The sequence below is a fragment of the Sander vitreus genome, chromosome 16 (assembly GCF_031162955.1).
Source record: "Sander vitreus isolate 19-12246 chromosome 16, sanVit1, whole genome shotgun sequence".
NCBI lineage: Eukaryota > Metazoa > Chordata > Actinopteri > Perciformes > Percidae > Sander > Sander vitreus.
In genome coordinates, this window is record NC_135870.1 from 3765629 (window position 1) to 3787452 (window position 21824).

Genomic DNA, 21824 nt, shown 5'->3' on the forward strand with positions numbered 1-21824 from the left:
GTACTTGACTTGAGTATTTTTTATTTTATGCTACTTTATCTTTCTACATCACCCAAGAGGTAAAAAGTTGTACTTTTTACTTCACTACATCTGTCTGACACGCTGTGGGTTTTTTTTTTGTACTTTTTAAAATACAAAACTTTGATATGATGCAGTACTAAAGTAGTTAACAGAGTATCAATACTTGGCTCCACATTGATGAACTGCAACATGAAATGCTCTTCCATGTTTGTGTTACATATTCGATAATAATAAGACACTTTGAAAGGAGGCAGTCTGCATAATGAGTACTTTTACTTTTTTTTTATAAGTATATTTTGCTGATAATAATTCAGTACTTCTAATTAAGCAACAGTTTAAAATTGAGGACTTTCACTTGAAGTGAAGTATTTTTAAAGTGATATTTCTACCATTGATTATACAAAACAATAACACGTGCATTAACACTTAAAAATATCCTTAAAGCTGCGTACAGCTAGTATTATAAACCTTGTATTGTTTATATACAGCTTATACATGCTAAATAGGTGTTAGGTCTAAGAAATATCCACATGACAGGCACATGTAAATGCTTCTTTAGAATTATTTTTAATTTCATCATCACAGTGCAAACATTCACATTTAAGGCACGTGAGCCTCGTCAGTGCAAACGCAAGGCACACAGGATTAAAGCATTCATTTCAAATGTTCCCAGGTCAAACTTTCCCTTTCAGTGAATTCCTCACAATTACAAAAAATCGCAGCACTTTTTCCGTCTTCCACTTTAAAATAAAGGCTCTTTATAAATGTTCAATCATTAATACTCAGTGTAAAATATTGTAATAAACCGACATGAGGATTAAAAAAAAAGAAAAAAAAAAGAAAACACTCAATTTCGTAAAATCGTTCCCTCTGAACTTCTTTCATCTGTACTCTAAAAAGGTTCAGCTTAAGGAGATTGTTCGACATTTTAAGTAAATCTTGCAGACAGTTAGATGAGAAGATGAATACCACTCTTGCGTCTGTACGCTGAATGTGTAGACAGAAGTAGGGCTGCACGATATTAGGAAAATATCTATAACACTTTATAGAGAACGGACAGACACGAGAGTATCAACCTTCTAAGATAACGGTCCAAAAAGTGTAGTTCCTAAAATGTGGAACTCTTCCTTTAACGGTGATTAGATTAGCGACAGCTACAGCGTACGTGCAAAACTTTGGTTGTGTATCGTTTAGGAGCAAATGTTGAGACGGCATCTTGCACCCTGAACATTGTAAAGAACACAAGTAAGTTTATAGTGCAGTTCATATGCGGAGCGACACATCTGCACAAAATAAACTGGACGAGAAGTTTATCTGGATATAATGAGAGATAAATGAGCACAGCTCAGTTAGAAAAACTAACCTTTTTCACAGCAGACATTTGGACTCGTCGTCGTAAGAAAAGCACAGGTGTCAGTGATAACATTAAAGGAAAAGTTTGACATTGCGCTTCTTTGCTTCCTGGTGGAGGTTCTGTACAAAGACGTGGAAAAGTACAACTACTATTTATATTACTATGAGGATTATTTCTTCTTTACCGACCAAGAAATAGTCCAGGACAAAACCGGTGTACACTTCGGTGTTTGTTACGAAGGACGTGTTTTGTTACTGCTGCACAGAGCCAGGCTAGCTGTTTCCAGTCTTTATGCTAAGATAAGCTAAGCTAAAGCTAACCAGCTGCTGGCTGTACTTCTCATATTTAGCTCCAACATCTCTTAAAAAGTCCTTACATTTTTCTGTAAGTACAGTTTTGGCTGGGAACAGAAACCTTGCACACTGAGTCCGACGCGTGTTAATTAATCCATCGCAAAAAAGGTTAATGTCAGGGGCTCAGTTTGATGCTTTACTAGCGATACTGAAGACATATATTAAAAAAGAACAATTTCAGTGAACAGATTGATCCTGAAGGAACACCTTAAAAAATGCTTCCTACGGATGCGAAAAAAAGCAGAAAATTGATATTAATAATAATGTATACATGACGTACGAAAGTTTTGGAGGCAGCGTGATTGACAACGTGATGTCGTATTAAAAAAAAACATCAACTAAGTACTAGTTCTTTGAATTTGTTTTTAGCGTGTGAAAATGTCGGACTCACAGTGCGTGCAAGGACTCACAGTAGGAAAGCGAATAAGCAGATTTTCCCAGAATGTCAAAGCATCCTTTCACAATGGCTCTGTTCTATTCAGGTGTCCTAGTATTAACCATGGCAGTGTGACAGTGAGCCAGCATGCACAACCCCAGGACCCTGAAAATGAAGCAGCTGAATAGAACCCAGCCATCACTCGTATGATTCTTTACACCTGTGCTTTTCCTTCCCGAGACGGGTCAAAATGTAAAAACATGGTTATGAAAAGGGCCGACGCAACGATCATACTTGTGGTAAACGGGTCAGATAAACAGACCCCATCTTCCACAGAATCAGCATTCGGCGGCTTCCTGCAGCGTGGCGCCTCTTCGTTACTTGATGTCGCGGCAGCTGTCGCCCTGACAGGACTGCAGCTTTATGAGCTGCTGGTTCATCGCCTGCAGGAACGTCGGGTCCATCTTCTTCCAGACGTTCTCCAGCTGGTGGGGGTCCGACACCAGGTTGTACACTTCTACAAACGACTGGGGGAAGGGGACACAAAAGAGAAGAACAGATGCTGAGCTTCTTCACATCACAGAAAAGAGAAAAGAGTCCTACACGCAGATCCTTTACTGAAGTAAAATGACTATGTGTCAACGCCGAGACACAGCTCTGACAGCCTTGGAGATAGACAGTCGGTTTAGCCATCTCCCGATTGTCCGCTGCTGCGGTAAAAGTAAAAGGTACGCTGCAGTAAAATGTTCCCTGTCAGTATTTGTTCCTGCTGCAATAATGTGTATGTTGCATTTTCCTGCTGTAGATGTTTAATCTGCTCATTGTGTCATGTAAGACAGTGGTTGACATTTATGTTGTGTTTAAACCCCCTACTGCTAGATGGCTATGCTGAGACACCACTAGTGTCCTCGCCTAGCAGTGCCTAGCAGTGCCTAACAGCGCCTAGCAGTGCCTAGCAGCGCCTAGCAGTGCCTAGCAGCGCCTAGCAGTGCCTAGCAGCGCCTAGCAGCGCCTAGCAGTGCCTAGCAGTGCCTAGCAGTGCCTAGCAGTGCCTGACTTTTTGCTAGAAGCTAACAATGTAGCTATGGCTGACCTTTGGCCTACTTTAGCATATAAACATTAGCTCACTAAGAACCTTTGAACCACAATCCCAAACTGGCTGTTTGATTTTCTGTTTACTGAATTGTTTATCTAAAGTAAACTTTTTGACTTTTATGAACATCATGTCTTTTATTAAATATTAGTTTTTCTAAAAAAAATCCCAATATATCGCCTTACGAACAGTATTGTAATATATTGCAATATATTGAATCGTGACCCATGTATCGTGATACGTATCGTATCGCCAGATTCTTGCCAATACACAGCCCTATTGTGACAATGCATTGTCCAGCTGATCTAAGAGGCTTTTTAAGACTTTATTTAGCTGAAGAAGTAGGGGAATTTTCTCAACACATAAAGCAACACTTCATCCTTCAGTTTATAACAAATACATCCCATCTCTGCCCACGTGTGTGACACGGTCATGTCGTACCTCGCTGTCTGCAAACTCGCAGTATTGTAGGTCGTGGTCTTTGTTGAGGGTCCTGACACAGGCGTACGTGTTGTTGAAGGCGTCTTCACACACACAGTCTGGGAAACATTGCTAAAAAAAGAAAGAAAATAAAGTGTTAAGTTAGTGCTGCAACTAAGAACTACTGTCATTATGTTTTCAGATGAAAAGCCATTAGTAACACGACTCTGATGATGTTTTAATGAGCAGGTTATTGTTGTTCCTGCCGCCTGCAGAGGGAGGCAAAGCACCAATGTAGTGAAGCAAGTCATAAAAGACTAAGGACTGCATTAACTTACTCAAATATTTTTTTTTTTTTTATAGTTTTTAAGTACATATTAACAATGGAAAGCAATTCTTACCAGTCTATCTTGATTGGGAATCAAATGAATGCCAAGAAAGTTGAACTGAACAAAATGAACTTGACTTTAAGATTTGTATTTGTTTATTATTTATTTACTGTACACAAAAGGAAAATGTGTGAATCTGTCATTATTGCACAACTCAGAACATGCCAACCGTAGTACGTCTTTAAGACCTGAGTCTTCTACGATGCTGACAGGTCTGCAGTTAGCTGCCACCCGTTTTGCAAGAGCTGTAGTATTTTTTGGATTTGGTTTCAGGTATTTTTTCAGGTTTACAGGTCGGCAAGTAGCACTCTCCAAAATAGTGCTTTGCCTGAGCCCACTAGCATCAACCTGAGTCACGTTAACTGTACTACTGTGCTTAGCTCGTAGGTGGTAGCTCAAGCTTGACGTGCTTCGGTGATATTTTAATTTGGCTTTACAGAATGTGCTTTCGACTTGTCTACTGAGCCGTCCGGGAGTTTTGGAAAATAAAAAGCGCCGTTCAGAATTGTGTTGCTGCTGTCTTTTCTCCATCATGCCTGCAGCCTACGCTTGGCCCTTAATCGCATCGCGATTAACGCGTTAATGCTGACAGCCCTATTTCTTTCCAAAACTAAATCTTAAGCAAAGGTTCACCCTTATTTGCTTTTTTTCTGGAGCTATCAAATGCATCTCATTATCTTCCTCAGTGTACATCTAAACATTTGAGCAGTGCCGTAAAACTGCTGTGGACAAAGCTTAATTTAAAAAAAAAGAGAGGTTTTTTTCCCCCCAGGAACTTCCTCTGAGGTCATAAAGTTGTATAACTGTGCCTTGCTTTAGGCTGTTGTATGTTAAGGTGACATCATTACTGCTGATGACAGGAACAGGATCAACAAGTCGCTGTTTAAAGACTTCTGATGAAGTGGAAAGAGAAAGGAGGTCACACCCTGTTTTGGTGTATTTAGTAAGTTGATAAGAGTGTTGAGAGACCAATGTCAATGCCAATGTCAGTTTTATTTGTACAGATTAGATTTAGATTCAAGATTATAAGATCATAGCACCTTTCAGTACACCTAAAGACCAGACATGGACGCTTTGATACTGGATGTATTTTTGACATCGTTTGTAAGGTGTAACTTCATATGTACCGTCCGTTTGAGTTGTCTTGTCTCAGGGTGCATCCCATCAGTTGTATTTATACAGTTTTGTTTTGATTCCTTGTGTTGTCTTGCCCGTCGACCATGCAACTTTTTGTTTTTCTGGGTCAAAATGTAAAAACATTCCAACGTTTTGGTTGTCTTTTTCGACACTTTTGTCACTTTTTTTCGAAGTTTCTGTCAATATTTTTCTGCGCTTTTCCTGACGTTTTTGAAGATTTTACCGAGGTTTTTGTCACTTTTTCCGATGTTTTAGTCACTTTTTCCGAGGTTTTTGTCACTTTTGCGATGTTTTTGTCACTTCTTCCGAGGTTTTTGTCACTTTTGCGATGTTTTTGTCACTTTCTGCGCTTTTTTTGACATTTCTTTCCTACGTTTTTCAACGGTCTATTATACATTTTTCTTGACATGCTATAAAATTGAATAAAACACCCAAATTCAACGAAAGTAGTGGACTGATCATTTATTTAACTTGTGAAGAGCGGTTTATGGAACCATCCGCGTTATTTTCTTTTCAAATTTGGTTGAAAGAAACACACATTTCTGATATAGAAACTTCTTGAAAATGGGTCAGATTAGACCTGAGGACAACAGGAGGCTCCTGAGCAAGATTAACATCCTGTTGGAAAGTGTTTCAGGTTGTGTTACTGTTACTACAGAGACATTGGCAGATCGTCTTTCATGTGTCTCTGTTGTGTTTGTTTTTTTACTGCGTGGTAGTGACCAAACTGGTTTCCCCTGTGAAAAATAATGGAGTTATCTAACGATCGTGTTTGCCCAGTTTTCATGCGATGGTAGATATTCAAATCTCCATCCTTCTGAGCACTTTAAAGGGATGTTTCAGATGTTTTGAAGTGTGTTTGTATGAGCTACTTCTCCATAGTCAGTGCGTTAGCTCAAAATAGCACCACACTTCCACGGTAGCATAATGAGGGTCCCTACATGTAAACAGAAGCATTGAGAACTGTGTAAGTGTACAGACAGTTTATTTAAAAGATAGTTTAGAAAGACAGTACCGTTCACGTATACAGGCGGGCGCCATCTTGGGAAAACAGTCATGACCAGTCAAACGACGAACGCCATGCATATATTTTAATAAAGATATAATTCATGCATTTCCATGTAATAACATTTCACAAACGTAATTCCTATCGACCCATTGGGAAACCACGGACCATGGGAGATTTCAAAGTGACAATTCAGCTCAAGTTGTACGGCGCCCGACTGGTCGTGACTGTTTTTGTCAGGTTTGTTAGTTTCTTACCCTTTAAACCACCAAAGTCACACAATAAAACAAACTAACTAAGCGATGGAGGCAGCGGTAGAGCAGGAACTCCCGTGTCATGCGAGGTAAAGTTACTGTTACTGTACCTCATGCAATCCCACTTAAAAAAAAAAAAAAATTATATATATATATATATATATATATATATATATATATATATCCTTTTAAAGATGCAGTAGGTAAGACTTATAAAACTAACTTTCTGTCATATTTGCTGAAACTGACCCTATGTTCCAGTAGAACTACATGAAGCAGGTCAGCATCAGCTATGGCTCCCCCTACAGCCTGTAGTGTGATTTGCAAAATCCACCGCTCCCTGTTCAGATGCACCAATCAGGGCCAGGGGGGGTGTCTAACTGTTCAGATGCACCAATCAGGGCCAGGGGGGGTGTCTAACTGTTCAGATGCACCAATCAGGGCCAGGAGGGGTGTCTAACTGTGTGTCAATCACTGCTCATGCACACTCATTCATTCTCCCTTGTGGGGGTAGGGGCTTAGGAGACCGTTTGGCCTCTAGCAGAAAGGGGGGGAGGGACTGAGAAGTTGTCGATGTTCAAATTCTTTGGCTAAGTCCTGGATCTTCACAATCCTACGGCACCTTTAAGATCTTGTGATGTAATCGAACGTTTCAGAATAGCTACTGAATCAACCTTGCGTTAACATTATTTTGGCAGTTCTGCTTGATGAATGTCTTGAAGGATTGATCAAAAGTGTTGCAGATGGATTTCATGATTAATAATTAGACGTATCATTGTCAGAGTCTTTTCTTATTGTAGTCGTAGATACTCACAGACAGTCCAGGACCCAGTTTGGGACATGCAGGATCCGTCGTTGGATGTCCCTCTCCGGTGTATTCAACAAGGAAAACGGGACGTACAGTGCCGTTACGCAGCGACGGAGCCTAACAGGAAGGGAAGTTTCAAGTTTCGAAGACTGAAGGGAAAAGTAACATTTAGGAAAAACGTTTAAAGAAGCAGCTGACCATCTGAGAGAGGAACGACTGCCCGTCCACGTTCACAGAAGACAGGTTGACACCAGATATGTCCAGGATGGTCGGAGCCAGGTCAATATTCAACACCGGAGCCTGAAGGAGTCATGCAACGAAAAGGGATCATTCAAAGACAAACTGAAACTAAAGATTGATGCAAAACTGATGCAAGCAGAAACATGAAACGTGTGAGAAGAGTGTGCGAGCGTGAGAGTCTGATGTGTGTCTGTGTGTGAGAGTGTGTGTGTGTGTGCGAGTGAGTGAGTGAGTGTGTGTGTGCATGCATGCCTAAGTGAGAGTGTGTGTGTGTGTGTGTGTGTGTGTGTGTGTGTGTGTGTGTGTGTGAGAGAGTATGTGTGTGCGTGAGTGAGTGTGCATGCGCGTGTGAGTGAGTGAGTGTGTGTGTGTGAGTGAGTGTGTGCGTGTGAGTGACCTGCAGCGTCTGGTTCGGTTTGATGCCCGGCCCGCGGACCATGAGCGGGACCCGGATGTCAAATTCATACAACTGCCGCTTATCAATGGGCAGAGAGAACTGACCTGTGAACAGTGAAGATGTTGTATTAAATCCTATGAGGACAAGAGGAGGGACTCTGGCTGCAACTAACTATTATTTTCATTGTCAATTAATCTGTCGATTATTTTCTGAATGAATGGATTAGTTGTTTGGTTTATAAAATGTCAGCAAATGGTGAAAAATGTGGATCAGTGTTTCCCCAAAAGCCCAAGATGACGTCCTCAAATGTCTCGTTTTGTCCCCAACTCAAAGATATTCAGTTTACTGTCCCAGAGGAGAGAAGAGACTAGAACATCTTCACATTTAACAAGCTGGAAACAGAGAAGTTTTACTCAAATCGATCAATCGACTATCAAAACTGACAACTAATGGAGTCATCTTCTGCAGCTCTAGCTCAGACCTGTGTGGTAGCCGTTGTCCGAGGTGTAGAAGATGTACGTGTTGTCCAGTTCCTTGATGCTTTCAAGTTTCTTGACCAGCAGCTCCACCATGTCGTCCACAGATAACAGAGTCTGCCACCTGCAGGAGACATCAGCATTTACATTTTTACCTCCTTTTTTCCCCCCTTCATTTTTGTTAGTAAACAACATATATGTGCCAGACGTACACACAGCACAAAACAACATAACCGAACAACAGAAATATCCTCTCTGGCAATGGTAGTTAATCAAAATGACGAATGACAGTATCTTTTTAAACTGTAATTTTCTGCTGAGATTTACTTTCAACTAACACAAAAAATCTCTGCGTGTCTATCGCGATGAAAAAAACGATATATTGTGCAGCCCTAATAGCAAGGAGAATAAATACCAGTAATACTAGTTAAACTCGTTAAATGATACATATAAAATATTAGGCTTTTTTTTTTTTTTTTGTCCCCCGATGAAACCCAATGGAGAGAACCTTTAGATCCTCTTCAACTTAATCCACTTTAAAATGCTACTCCTTCCACATACTTTCAGCAAGAGAAGCAGACAAATTATTGAAAAGAAATGGGAGACGAAAACAAGCAAAGTGTCAATTAAGACAGCATTGACAGGAAAGACGTAGGAAATAATCTGGAATTTCTCCTGCTTCCCATCTCTCAGATGGGTTACATTTTCAAGATGGATGCAGTTCATCAAGTCACGTACCCAAGTTGAGTAGAGCACAAGGTTGGCTTGATTTCCAAATCAAAAGTGATCCATCATCTGACCGCTGATGTAGCTGATTCAATCCATTTTTCCAGCTGACTGCGTAGAAGGAAATCAACTGATCCATCAGCTGATTTCCTTCTACGCAGTCAGCTGGAAAAATCTCGTAAAGGGCGCCTAATTTTAGCTCCTCCAGCCTGCCTACTCTTGCTGCTTCTTGTGCGAGCCGCTTTGCAACCTGCCTCCACCAGGCCCCCAGGAAGTGCGCCGGGCTTTGAAGCAAATTGAACCCAGTGGCCAAACATTGGAATTTCAACTTCCAGCCTGTCACATGATGCCCTCTGGCCCAAAAAGACGTTTTCCTATGGACTTACATGACGAAAGAGACGTCTGTAGATCAGTGGATACGATTTTATAAGCATCACAACCCCATGGGAAATGACTCATTTTACCATCAGAATGTAATCCATTCGGTCCGATTACATTTGTAAAGTCAAGAAGAGACGTACGATTACATCATTTGACCCTTATTAAACTTAGCGGAGCGCTAAACAGGACGTAGCCCGCTCGGCCGGCGGAGGTCTCTGATGTGCCTGCACTATGGCTGCACAGTGAGGAACTAGCGCCGATCATCTGGGTTATTTCTGGCTCCATGAAGGCGTCATGCGTCACTGAGCAACTCTCATAGGAATGAACGGGGCTCTGCCTCAGTGCTGTATCCAGTTTTTGTTATACATCTATGGCCTCCACCCCAGCTCCTCCTTTAAAGCGGTGTCTGACTTATCAGCCTTCTATTTATCATGTCATATATTTTTCATATATTCATTTTAATATTCTTAACAACAATGTATAAGTATTAAAATTAACAGAAGATAATGTATTGTGAATTGTCAACTGGTTACTTTTATTGACAGGAAACGTTCAACATTCCACTTCCTCTGTTAGAAATGCACCTTAAACAGCTTAGAGCTTAACATATAAAGCCTTATTTCGGAATAAATTACAAAAGAAATAGAGAAAATAGTACAAAACTTTCTCACGAGTAGTGCGTCATCTGATCGGCCTTTATGGAGACCACCGATCAAACTATTTAAAGCCTTTATCGGCCGATAACGATCGGTGACCGATCATTCGGAGCACCCTTAATGGAACCGACAGGTCTGGCTACTCCACGTGTGTTTCAACTTCAAAAAGACGCGGTGGCGTTTAAAAAAGTGCTCACGATTTTAAAAAAAAACAAAAAAAAACCCACTGTTTATTCCATAGGATTATCATGTAAAACAGACGCTGGCAGCTTCAAAAAGACGCCAAGTTTGAAGGGGGGGGCAAATATCTGCAACTGCAATGAAACTATTTTAGTGGGGGACAGACCACGGCTGAAAGAAGAGAAATGTACCTTTTCCTGTACGCACTATCCAGGAAGGTGAGGGAGCTGTCTGGCATCGGGTTGACCGGTTGACGCAGCAGCCAGTGTTTGTCCTGAAACACACACATAACTACAGATTATATCACATTTTAAAAGACCAGTTATCTTGTTAAATAATGTGTGATGTGACCCCTGGACACACCTTCCCTGGTTTGTCAAAGCTCCCGTCTCGAGGGGCTTTGACGTCGCCGAACTCTTTCTGGTACTGCGGGGCGGCCGTCCAGGGCGAGTGAGGAGCTGGAGGAGACAGCATCAGGAAGAACGGATGCTGAGGGCTCCTGTCATCCAGGAAGTGGAGGGACCGGTTCGTCTGGATCCACGAGGAACAAGAAGAAAGAAGAAGTTTTAGTTCATTTCCGCCCAGTATTTCCGCTCTGTCTGCACACATGGCGGGGGTCAACGAAGACAGATGGAAGTGGACGAACGAGGGACTTTTTTTTTTTTTCCTCTTTAATTTACGTGCAAAATATAACGCTATCGTTCCCGCACCACAGGCCGCCTCCGTTGTCGTCGGGCATTTACATGCATCTGCATCACGTGTTGATAGTGTCGTCGTTTTCTTATTTCAGCGTGATATGTCGCTATCAGCTGGAACATGAGCTCTATTACAACCGGTGCAGTATTGATCATTTGTTGGTAGATGGCGCGATCCAGTTTGTCTAGCAAAACTATGTTCGCAAATGTTTGCTTGAATGTTGTTGATTCAGTGCGAAAATGAAAGGAACACGCTTTCACCAGCTTTATTCGCATGAGTTTTTTTTACCGAACTTCAGGTAATTCGAGTGGACAAGTGGGTGGAAACGTAAAGCTAGAGACGTCATTCACAGAAGTAGGAAATAAATGGGTACCATGTCGTCTCTGAGTTTAAAGTCACAATTGTCCGAGAAAGAAACTTCACAAATTTACTGAAAGAAATGTATAATAACTCGGAAAAATTGTGTTTTCTGTGAAGGAACATCGCTTTACTTTGCAAGGTCGGATCAACCTCATCACACCACAGACGCTGGCGCTCGCCGTGTTCCATGCCTGCAGTGGATGACCTCATCAAATTATGAATTATACTTTTTCATCCACATATTCAGCAATGAGACATTTCAGGTGACTTTAGCCTAGAATCACAATATTATCAGAAGCATCCAGACTTTGAAGAGACATTGCCTCGAATTGGGCCAATTGAAAAGAAAAAACTAACTGATTTGGATGAGGTGATCTGTGCATCAGGAACTAAATGTATAACTTAAGATTCTCACAGAACGTCCAAGTTTCTTTCTTGGAATATTACGCCCCCTTTCCCTGCTCGGTAAATTATGATTTTGTACCTACAGCGGGCCTAATACGTGTCGACGACAGCGCCTTTGTTTGTTAGAACCAGGATTTAATCACTAATAGTGTGTACGTGATTGTGGGAGAGAATAAACTGAAGTGAGCTGAAATAACAGGGAGGACGGAGCTGCGTCTGAGTCGTCGTCGCCACAGGATTTGTAATAACAGCTGGTTACACGCTGCTAAACACCAACATGCTATTAGATGTGACCGACTCCCACACTGTGGAACATCAGTCCTTTCCTTACTCAGATTACTCTTACGAAAACAAAACTTTTAGTCACTAAATCCGACCAACTAGATGTTTGTTAAGCAGGTGTAACGTTTACCATGTTCGTCATTGTAGCTTAGCAGCTTAGCATGCTAACATTAGCCAATTAGCATGAAACACAAAGTACAGCTGAGGCTGACGTTTAGTGAACAGAGGGAAATATTGGATGGATTCCCCATGGAATTAGCTACAGTATATATATTCAAAGTCCCTTGAAGATACATTTGGTTACACTTTACTTGAAGGTATCTACATAAGAGTGACATGACACTGTCATGAACGTGTCAAACATTATAAACAAGTCATCCCCTTCCCGTAACTGTCTATCACAGAAAGGGGCGTGGTGATGAGAGCCTCCCTTGGATGATGTATTGCGTGTCTGATGCATACTTTGGTTTATGACCGAATACCCGCAGAACTAATGACATTCCCATCAGCCTCACCTGGACTTTGTGTTTCCTGATAATCAGCAGTAGCATGGCTGGAGACTCTTAATGTTGTCCCCCAACTCTATGGAAGTGCAACACTAAATCAAAAGAGTACCGCTTTAGGAATTACAACACGTCGTTACAGTCCTTGCGGCTGAATAAAGTACAAACATTAGTGCAGGTCATTACCATAGACAGTTAAAGAAATGGACAATGTGACGCCGTAGATTTCCACGGATACCAGTGAAGCATATTAGAAGCACTTTTCCGGTGATGGCTGAGCGTTACTGCGCAGCCTCCAACTGAGAGAGATGACGTAGATGTGACGTGAGCAACCTGTCTGAAAGTTGGAAGTCTTCTGGTGGCTGTGCCAAGAGAAATCTCAATCATTCCCAATCTTGCAGAGACGGAGAGCGTAGGTATATGTAAGGAGATGACATGGAGACAGGCTAATTACTGCTAACTAAAATGATAGTTAACATTAGTAATTAAACTTAAACAGCTAATGGAAGTCCAAACTGCCTACGAGCTTCTCCTGTACTATACGGTAACTCCTCTACTATGCGACAGTAAGTTGCGTGGTTATGACACAATTGTTAGCCTATTTTTTAAAAAACGTCTACTACGGAGCCATAACGTGAGATACAAGGTAATGGAGCCTTTTATACATTGTCGTGTTTCTTTAGAAATAAACAATGGACAAATAGAGTCTTTAAACGCTTCAGATGTAAAGTTATTCGCTGTCAAAGTGACGCCAAAATGAATGACAGTCAATGGGATGCTAACGGGGGGTGATGGCTAGTTAGCACCAAAATGGCTCCATAGGAACTACGCTTTGTAGACGCTCGCTTACCTCCTTGGTCACTACTGCAGCCAGCAGTGCAGGTGATAAGAGAAAGTTCAGCTCTTATAAACTGGATTTACATCAGAAAAATGTAAACAGCAGACGACAGGAAACCAAGACACACACTTTAAATAAAAACACAAAGAACGGCTTCATTCCAACGTCACTAAAATACGAATGTAAATATTGAAATGACAATGCTTGCAGTTCTCGTAGACCATATATATCTGTCGATGAATAAACCTTTCACACTGCTGACTGGCACATAAAGACGACATATATTACTGTGACAGCAGCTGATTCAGACAGTTTGGAGGTGAGCGGTCTTTTTTCTTCCCATAAATCTTCACATAAATGTCCCTAAAGATGTCCTCATGTGTGAAATACTGCTGATCACAGGCTCCTTATATGCAGTAAAGTCATTGCACTTAGGACTTACTATGAGGTCTGTGAAGTAGTCCTTCTCATAACTGTCTCCGTGCTTTTCTTCTTTGCCGTTGACTGAGAGCGTGTAGTTGTAGTACTGCGAGTTCCCCACCTGTAATATATGAATGGCAAAAGCTAGGACAACAGAAATACTTGGAAATATAATGTAGTATTTGTGTGTGTTTACGTGTGTGTGTGTGTGTGTGTGTGTGTATGTGTGTGTGTGTGTGTGTGTGTGTGTATATGTGTGTGTGTGTGTGTGTGTATGTGTGTACCTCACCAATGCATGCCACTGGTCCCAGCCAGGTGGAACATAGCCAACGTCTCCATCTTTCTTCCCGTACTGATGGCAGAAAAAAAACCAGTAAGTCACAGCCTTTAGAAGTTCTGTAGTCTATATGGACGATGGTTCATGTACGGGACAGTCCCGGCGCCTGTCGCGTCGTCGCGACGTATAGTTACATTTCTGGGGAGGGCGTAGGGTCCGTATTAGTCTATATCCTCAACGTTCCACTTCCAGGATTGCTCCGTTGCCGTCGGAAAATCTGCCGGATTTCACTCATTTAGGCCGGATATCCGTTGCGTTGGGCTTCCTTTGTGTTGGCGTTCTAACCTCTGGTGGATTTGTGAGGACTACGGTTAACTGCTCCTCAGATCTCTGCAGGGTAAATCCAGACAGCTAGCTAGACTATCTGTCCAATCTGAGTTTTCTGTTGCACGACTGAAACAACCTTTGAACGTACACACGTTCCACCAAAACAAGTTCCTTTCCGAGACTATTTTGCAGCGGCACTGCGGCTTTTCTCCGGTGCTAAGCACCGCCCAAGACGATTGTGATTGGTTTATAGAAATGCCAATAAACCAGAGTACGTTTTCCTCCCATCCATGAGTGTGGAGTAGCCAGACCCTCCTCCAGCGTGCTTTGGAGGAGGGTCTGGCAAAGCGAGACTAGGTCTGTATCTACGTTTACCTACGTACGTACCTGCGGGGTAGATTAAACGCAAAACCATAAATCAGGCTTGTGTGGAAACTGACAATTTATGTTTATGAAGTACACTTTTGTTCAAACCTGGTTGAGATATTTCCCAGCGAAGAAGGTCTGGTACTTCTGTTTGCTGAGGTAGAAAGGGAAGGCGGTGGACTCGGGGCCTTTCTGCCACTGAAGGCTGGAGCAGTTCCCTGACAGCGAGTTGTTCCTCACTTCATGGTTGTGGGGGTACTGACCCGTCAAAATGCTGCTCCTGCTGGGGCAGCACAGAGGCGTGACTGTAAACTGAAAACCGGAGGAGGAGGAAGCGAGAGAGGAAGATAACAGAACGGGGGGAGGAAAGAAAAAAAGATGACGAAAGAGGAGCGTGACAGCGGAGAGGAGGATGTGTAACTCGTCCAGTTTTAACATTTTAAAAACATGTGAAATCATAGCGGTGAGGAGGAGAAGGAAACACTCAGGTCTTGTTGTTGTACTTAAGGTATCAGCAGTAAAAGTACTCGTTCTTTTTTTTTTTTTTTTTCCTGGGAGAAAGAAAGATTCTGACTATCCTTTTTTTTCGTGAAAGATTTAAGAGTTTTTTGGTTTTAGTTTTTAAATGGCATTGTGTCAGAAGTTAAGAAGAGAGATCACTCTTTGGGGGAACTTCTTACATCCAATGTGAAAAGAAAACACGACAGAAACCGCTTTATTGTAAGGGGTCAAAAGCCAAAAAGGTTGGGAACCACTGGCTTCATTTTTTAACAATGCTTTGCATTTACTTGTCTTGTTTTTAATGTAAAATCTTAATCTGAAAAGTAACAAGTAACTAAAGCTGTCAAACAAATATAGTGCTGGCAAAAGTACAATATTTAATATTGTCCTTTTCACGACAGCTTTAGTTTGAAGGTAAAGATTTTACATTGGGCTCCACGACACGACGGAAATATAAGAAATGCGATAACGTTGTTGAATATTTGTGATAGCGATATTACTTGTGAGAAATAATAGACATATCAAAGTGTAATAAGTTCTGCTGCTTTCTGCTTAAATTCAACACATTGCTTGTTGGATTTAAAAAAAAAAAAAAAAAAAGGCTAATTTAACATTAAACCGAACACAAACGTCACCAATAAAAAGAAGAATGATAGTTTTAATGTTTTAAAGTGCTGATGATGAAATAAATGATTTATTGTGCCCCCCCCCCCCTAATTTTACACTAACTTATTAATACTGTTAAAGATGAAACCAACCTTTTTGGCTTGGTATGCTTCACATGTTGGCACATGAGCAGACGAGTTGTGTAATTTCCCCTCTAAACGTCTCACATGGTGTCTCTCCTCTCCCATTAATCATCTCCCTCAGATTGATCATTGATGCTTCAGTTTTAATATCTAATAATATCACACAGAAAGTGTTCTGCTGAGCGGATAGAAGCTTCAGAAAAAGGTGGAGGGTATTATTTGGAAAGTGCAGACATCTTATCATCCTTATCGTCGTCACTGTGATGGGATTTCAGTGGAAGAACCAGCTCTACGTACCAATGTGTTAAGCCACTTTTAGTGGTTGAAAGTAAAGTAAATTTAGTTATGAGGTTCTTGTACTTTCCGTTTCATGCCACTTTCTACTTCTACTCCGCTACATCTCAGATCTGAGTTGTAGTAGAGTAGAAGTATAAAGTAACAGAACATGGAAATACTCAAGTACAAGTACCTAAACATTGAAATGAAGTACAGTATGTGAGTAAATGTATGCGTTTACTTTCCGCCGCGGGGTAAATGTACTCACAGCGTTAACAAATGTTGCTCCTGCGTCTCCTATTAAGGCTTTAGTTTTCTTCATGGGGGTCTGCAGAACAGAAACAAGAACAGACAGACGTGAAAACTGACACAAGAATGGCCTTGTAAATAATAATAATAATAATACATTACCTTGCCTACATCTGCCCTCTGTGGATAAATAGTGTGTTACGCTGTCTTGTGTATAGTCAAAAAGGCTTCCTGCATTGATAGCTGACAGCACACAAACAACATGAGAGGGCAGTATACAGTATACTTGCACAGCGGAGCTGCAAGCTTCTTAAATCTATATTAAATGGATAATAAGGTGATAAAAAACACCATAACATACAATAAGATGACTCTAAACTTAAAGCTAGGCTACTATAAACCCACCCACAGGTGTTTATTTACAGGCAGGAGCATTACAAGTCATTATAAGTAGTATAGTGTCTTTAGGATCAGTACAGCCATATACAGGTGATTTCTGACAGGTGATCTATGAAAAGTGACTGTGACTGCCCTGTGTCCTAGATTATAACCAGTCCAGTCTTTTTTCCACTTGCCAAAAAGTGATCCCAACCCCTACTTTGTTGCTCAAAATGACATGATTTCATTCACGAGGCTTATCTCTGACAGATTATAGCCACCCAGATCGTTTTACCTGTTGAAATACCTTTTCAAAAAAGAAGCAACACAACCCATAAAATGTACTTTTGCACTTGCCAAAAAGTGATCACAGCTCCTACTTTGTGTTTACGAGGTTATTTCTGCCTCAACATGACTTTGATTTTATTCATCAGGCTCATATCTGACAGATTGTAGCCCGCCCTGTACTTTTTACCTGTTAAAATCCCTTTTTAAAAGAAGCAATACAACCCATAAAATGTACTTTTGCACTTGCCAAAAAGTGATTGAAGCTCCTACCATTTCACTGACAGGGTATTTATGCTTGATTTCATGAATTGGGATTACATCTGACAGATTATAGCCCACACTGAACTTCTTTCCTGTTGAAATACCTCTTATCTACCTCTTTCCATGTAGGCTCAATAAATTGTGTACGTAGGCTATATAAACACGCTTCCCGCGGACGGCGTATGATCACTTTTTGACACGACACCTAAATGGTTTAACTCACCACCCCCCCCAGAAGAACATCCTGGTCGTCGGCGAGGATGAGGATGATGTTGCTCGGTTTGGCAGCGGCGGCGGCGGCGGAACACCTGACGCAGCAGGTGAGCAGCAGCAGCAGCAGCGTGGGCAGCGTCACGGCTGCACGGTGACCTCTCTGTCGGGCTCTAGTCGCTCCAGATCCGCTCCTCAAACCTGCCATGAGTCCACGGCTCCACCGGGCCTGCTGCAACACACACACACACACCGGGGCACGATTGAATATAAGTTTCGTTTCCTGCTCGGGGGGTGAGATGTGTTGAATGACTGTGTGCAGGCTGGACAGTGTGACACAGAAGTTTGAGGAAGTGGAGTGAGGTTGGTGTTGGTCATATGATCAGACTGAGTGGGAGGAGTAAAGACCGAGAACACACTGTACGAGTTAAAACTACTTCTGTACTAGTTAGTTTAATTTATTTGCAGAAACAAAGATATAAAGTAGGCCTAAAAATATAGATAGATAGATAGATAGATAGATAGATAGATACTTTATTGATCCCCAAGGGGGAAATTCAAGGTCCCAGTAGCTTACAGACATCACACACAACATAGACATACACACACATCATAAGCAGGATGATAAAATAACAGATCCACATAAATAATATGAACAATAAAAGAAAAAATCCCCATGCAGTATGCATGGTAAGGTGCTCTATGAGTTTTGTGGCTTTAAACAGTAGCTACGAACAACATGAGTCTGTCATAATGAACTCACCAAAGGTGCGGCATTTCTCGGTACTAAAATAGTCATACAACCCTTTTTCTGTGTGGAGCACAGAGGCTCATCTGCAATCTGTAATTATCTCACACGAAAAAGAGATTTCTCGATAATAAGGACTGGCTATGGATATCTAATCTCTGAGCACTTCCCTTCAGAGGGCCTGATGTTGTCAGGGCTGAGCTGTTTACAGCCAAAAGCAGCTCTGTGCAGCTGTACTGAGGTAGCCTGGTCCTACCAGACTCTGGTCCATTAGTCTGGTCCTACCAGACTCTGGTCCACTAGCCTGGTCCTACCAGACTCTGGTCCACTAGCCTGGTCCTACCAGACTCTGGTCCACTAGCCTGGTCCTACCAGACTCTGGTACATTAGCCTGGTCCTACCAGACTCTGGTACACTAGCCTGGTCCTACCAGACTCTGGTCCACTAGCCTGGTCCTACCAGACTCTGGTACACTAGCCTGGTCCTACCAGACTCTGGTCCTACCATACTCTGGTACACTAGCCTGGTCCTACCAGACTCTGGCCCACTAGCCTGGTCCTACCAGACTCTGGTACACTAGCCTGGTCCTACCAGACTCTGGTGCATTTCATTGGTCCAGAGAGTCTGGCCTCTCTCCATTGACAAGTGTTAACTTCCTTGAAGGCGGGTACTCTGTTGAAGTTTAAAACTATTGGATCTGCCCAGAGCCACTCTGGATCTGCCATAACCAATCGCTAACGTTTGGTCGTGACGTCGGCTTAGCATCGCTAGCGTTCGCCTTAGCCAACTCCTTCACCACTAACGGAGCGAGCTGGAAAATCAAACTGTTCCTGAACCCCGTGGGGAGGAGGGCCACAACATCATGGCCACCAACACAACTCAGCAAAGATTGTTCTTGCTCGGGCTTTAACTTCTGGATATTCGGCAGCGTTGCCACAACGGACCGAATGGCTTCGCTCGCATCTTTCTCCGCCGCCATTACGGAACTACAACTCAAACTAGAGCACAACCTCAACGTCATCGTTCTCAGCCACTCCCTCTGTTCGCTGATTGGACTGGTAAAGATCTGACCGGAGAAAACCCAAGAATATACCGCAAACCCAGACGGAGTACTGAAGGGAAATGAAAATTGAGCAGAAGTACATAGGAGGGCGGAGCCAGGCTAGTACTGAGGCTCAGCGGCAGGAACATTCGGGACGCAGCTCAAGCATTGGAGGGGGCCGGGGGCGTGCTCCATTTATGGCAGCTATATGCACTAATTTTAAAGCTTTTGATAAAATGTGATTAGTAATCTATATCCAGGATGTTCCACTTCCGGGATTGCTCCGTTGCTGTCAGAAATTTCGCCAGATGTCCCTCTTTTCGGCCGGATGTCCGTCCCCTTCCTCTGTCTCTGTGTTGGCGTTCTAACCTCTGGTGGATTTCTGAGGACTGTGGTTAACTGCTCCTCAGATCTCTGCAGGGTAAATCCAGACAGCTAGCTAGACTATCTGTCCAATCTGAGTTTTCTGTTGCACGACTAAAACTACTTTTGAACGTACACATGTTCCACCAAAACAAGTTCCTTCCAGAGACTATTTTGCAGCGGCACCGTGGCTCCGTCCGGCACTTAGCACCGCCCATGACGATTGTGATTGGTTTAAAAATATTCATCCTGTAGAGCCGACATCCTATTTTGTACGTAACTGTTCTCCAACTGTCTTCATTGTTTTGAAACCAGAACACAACTAATGTTGAGTATGACTCATTTTTTACACCCAGCCATCTAAAAAGAAGCAAAAGCTGTCTGATGTTACTATTTTTAGGTTACATGACATAGGTAGGTTAGGAATTGGACGTAAACAGCATTACTAATCTTTAAACCTATTTTTTGTTTCACTAAGTTGGAGTAGAGTTCACAGAATGAACAGCTATAAGAACGATATTTCTTCAGTAACAGAACTTTTGCTCCATTGATTTGCCAGTTCAGTCAGAGAGACTGGCTGGAAATGACACAAAGTTGAAGTTATTTTTAAAAACCGAAAACACTGAAGGGGCTTTTAAAAAAGCCGGAGCCCCAGAAGTCCCCCCCCTTGCTCCGCCCATGCATACCGGTGCTTTGAGAAGTGAGAATGAAAGGATCCGCACATCATGTTTTAACAATCTCTGAATTTATCTGCAGTAAATGTTTTTTGTGCAGCTGATGATGAGGTATTGCAGGCAGGTAGCGATCAGTCAGGGCAGTCATGCTGCTTCTCGAACCATGAAGTGAGCTGAAGGTGTTCTGCTGAACTGATAGTAGCTTCAGAAAAGAGTGGAGGTTATTATTGGTCACTGCAACATCTCTGCATTTCTCTAACGGCCCTCTTAAAAATACCCAGATGAAGCTCAAGGGCGGAGCAAATGAAAAAATCAACATTGTCTGACTACTTAAAGCGACGGTAAAGGAGAAGGTGTCACTGGGATGAACCTGATCACAGCGTTGAACTGTAAAATGATTACTAACTCAGAGCCGTGTTCTACTAGCACCATCTGCAGATTATTCTCTGATATCTTCAGATGTAGACAGGGTGAGGTTGAGTACGTGAAATGTAGTGTGTCCACTGTAAGGGGTTTTTCTTAGAGTGTCTGAGTGTTTCTCCCACATTCAGTGAATATAAACGCTGATTCAACAACATTAAAAAAAATATAATTTCAGTGAAGAGACGTCCAGAGCTGCCTCACATCCGAGCTACCATCTCCTCCACTGGCCTCTGACCTTCCAGCTCTCAGGGCCACATCACGGATATGTGTTTGGGTTTACTCCGGGTGCTCCGGGTTCTTCCCACATTCAGTATTCAATCAAATGAAAATAACTACTTCTACTTATCACTCATCATTTGTTAGACCTGTAAATATTCAACTCAGACTGAAAATCTGCTTTTTCAGTTTAATTCATGAACTTCACATTTGTGTAAACTGGTCATTGGTTCATACACCCGCCCTTCTGAAGTGGTTAGCTTTGGTTTGGTCTGAGCCCCCAAACGTTTACAATTTCTGGCTCCACCCCGGCTGCAAAGATGATGTTGATGAGGTATAAACCCGGCCTGTTGGCTGGTATTTGAAATGCGTGCAGTGGGCTAAACAGACTCTTATGTGGGTGTTGTAACGTTATAGTGCAAAAACATGAATGAAGCTATCTTTCTCTTGCTCACTCACTAAGTGGGACTAGAGGTAGCGAGAAGGCAGCCCTCTCTCAGCGTTCTATATATATATATATATTCTTTTTTTATTTAAAAACATATGTTAATATTATTTTTTTTGTTCTAATTCATTTATGTATTTTGTAATTTAATTTTAAGACAGAAAATGGTCTTCCACACATAGACAGGCTTCCACATTGGGTAGTCTGACCGCATTGTGCACTGTTTCCAGTCGGAACTATTTTGGTAGCGCGCAGGTGGA

General features: G+C 42.1%; 1 protein-coding gene across 1 annotated transcript; it reads right to left on the bottom strand.

Moving 5' to 3' along the window:
* Window positions 1–737: 737 nt before the first annotated feature.
* gnsb (glucosamine (N-acetyl)-6-sulfatase (Sanfilippo disease IIID), b) lies at window positions 738–18006 on the bottom strand. Its single transcript, XM_078270942.1, has 13 exons — window positions 17667–18006; window positions 16536–16595; window positions 14850–15053; window positions 14061–14123; window positions 13794–13892; window positions 10631–10798; window positions 10459–10541; window positions 8330–8448; window positions 7849–7952; window positions 7410–7511; window positions 7218–7328; window positions 3639–3749; window positions 738–2631 (listed from the first exon to the last, which is right to left on the bottom strand). Exons 1-13 carry the CDS (start codon window positions 17859–17861, stop codon window positions 2482–2484), a joined length of 1569 nt encoding a protein of 522 aa, XP_078127068.1. The 5' UTR covers window positions 17862–18006; the 3' UTR covers window positions 738–2481.
* Between the last annotated feature and the right edge of the window lie 3818 nt (window positions 18007–21824).

What these genes read in the sequence shown, in the direction of transcription:
- gnsb (XM_078270942.1), bottom strand. Translation starts at nt 17,861, where the DNA reads ATGGCAGGTTTGAGGAGCGGATCTGGAGCGACTAGAGCCCGACAGAGA. An exon ending in ATGTTCTTCTGGGGGGGGTG is followed by an intron (nt 16,596 to 17,666) that starts GTGAGTTAAACC and finishes TCTGTTCTGCAG; the next exon opens with ACCCCCATGAAGAAAACTAA. An exon ending in GCTTTGACAAACCAGGGAAG is followed by an intron (nt 10,542 to 10,630) that starts GTGTGTCCAGGG and finishes TGTGTGTTTCAG; the next exon opens with GACAAACACTGGCTGCTGCG.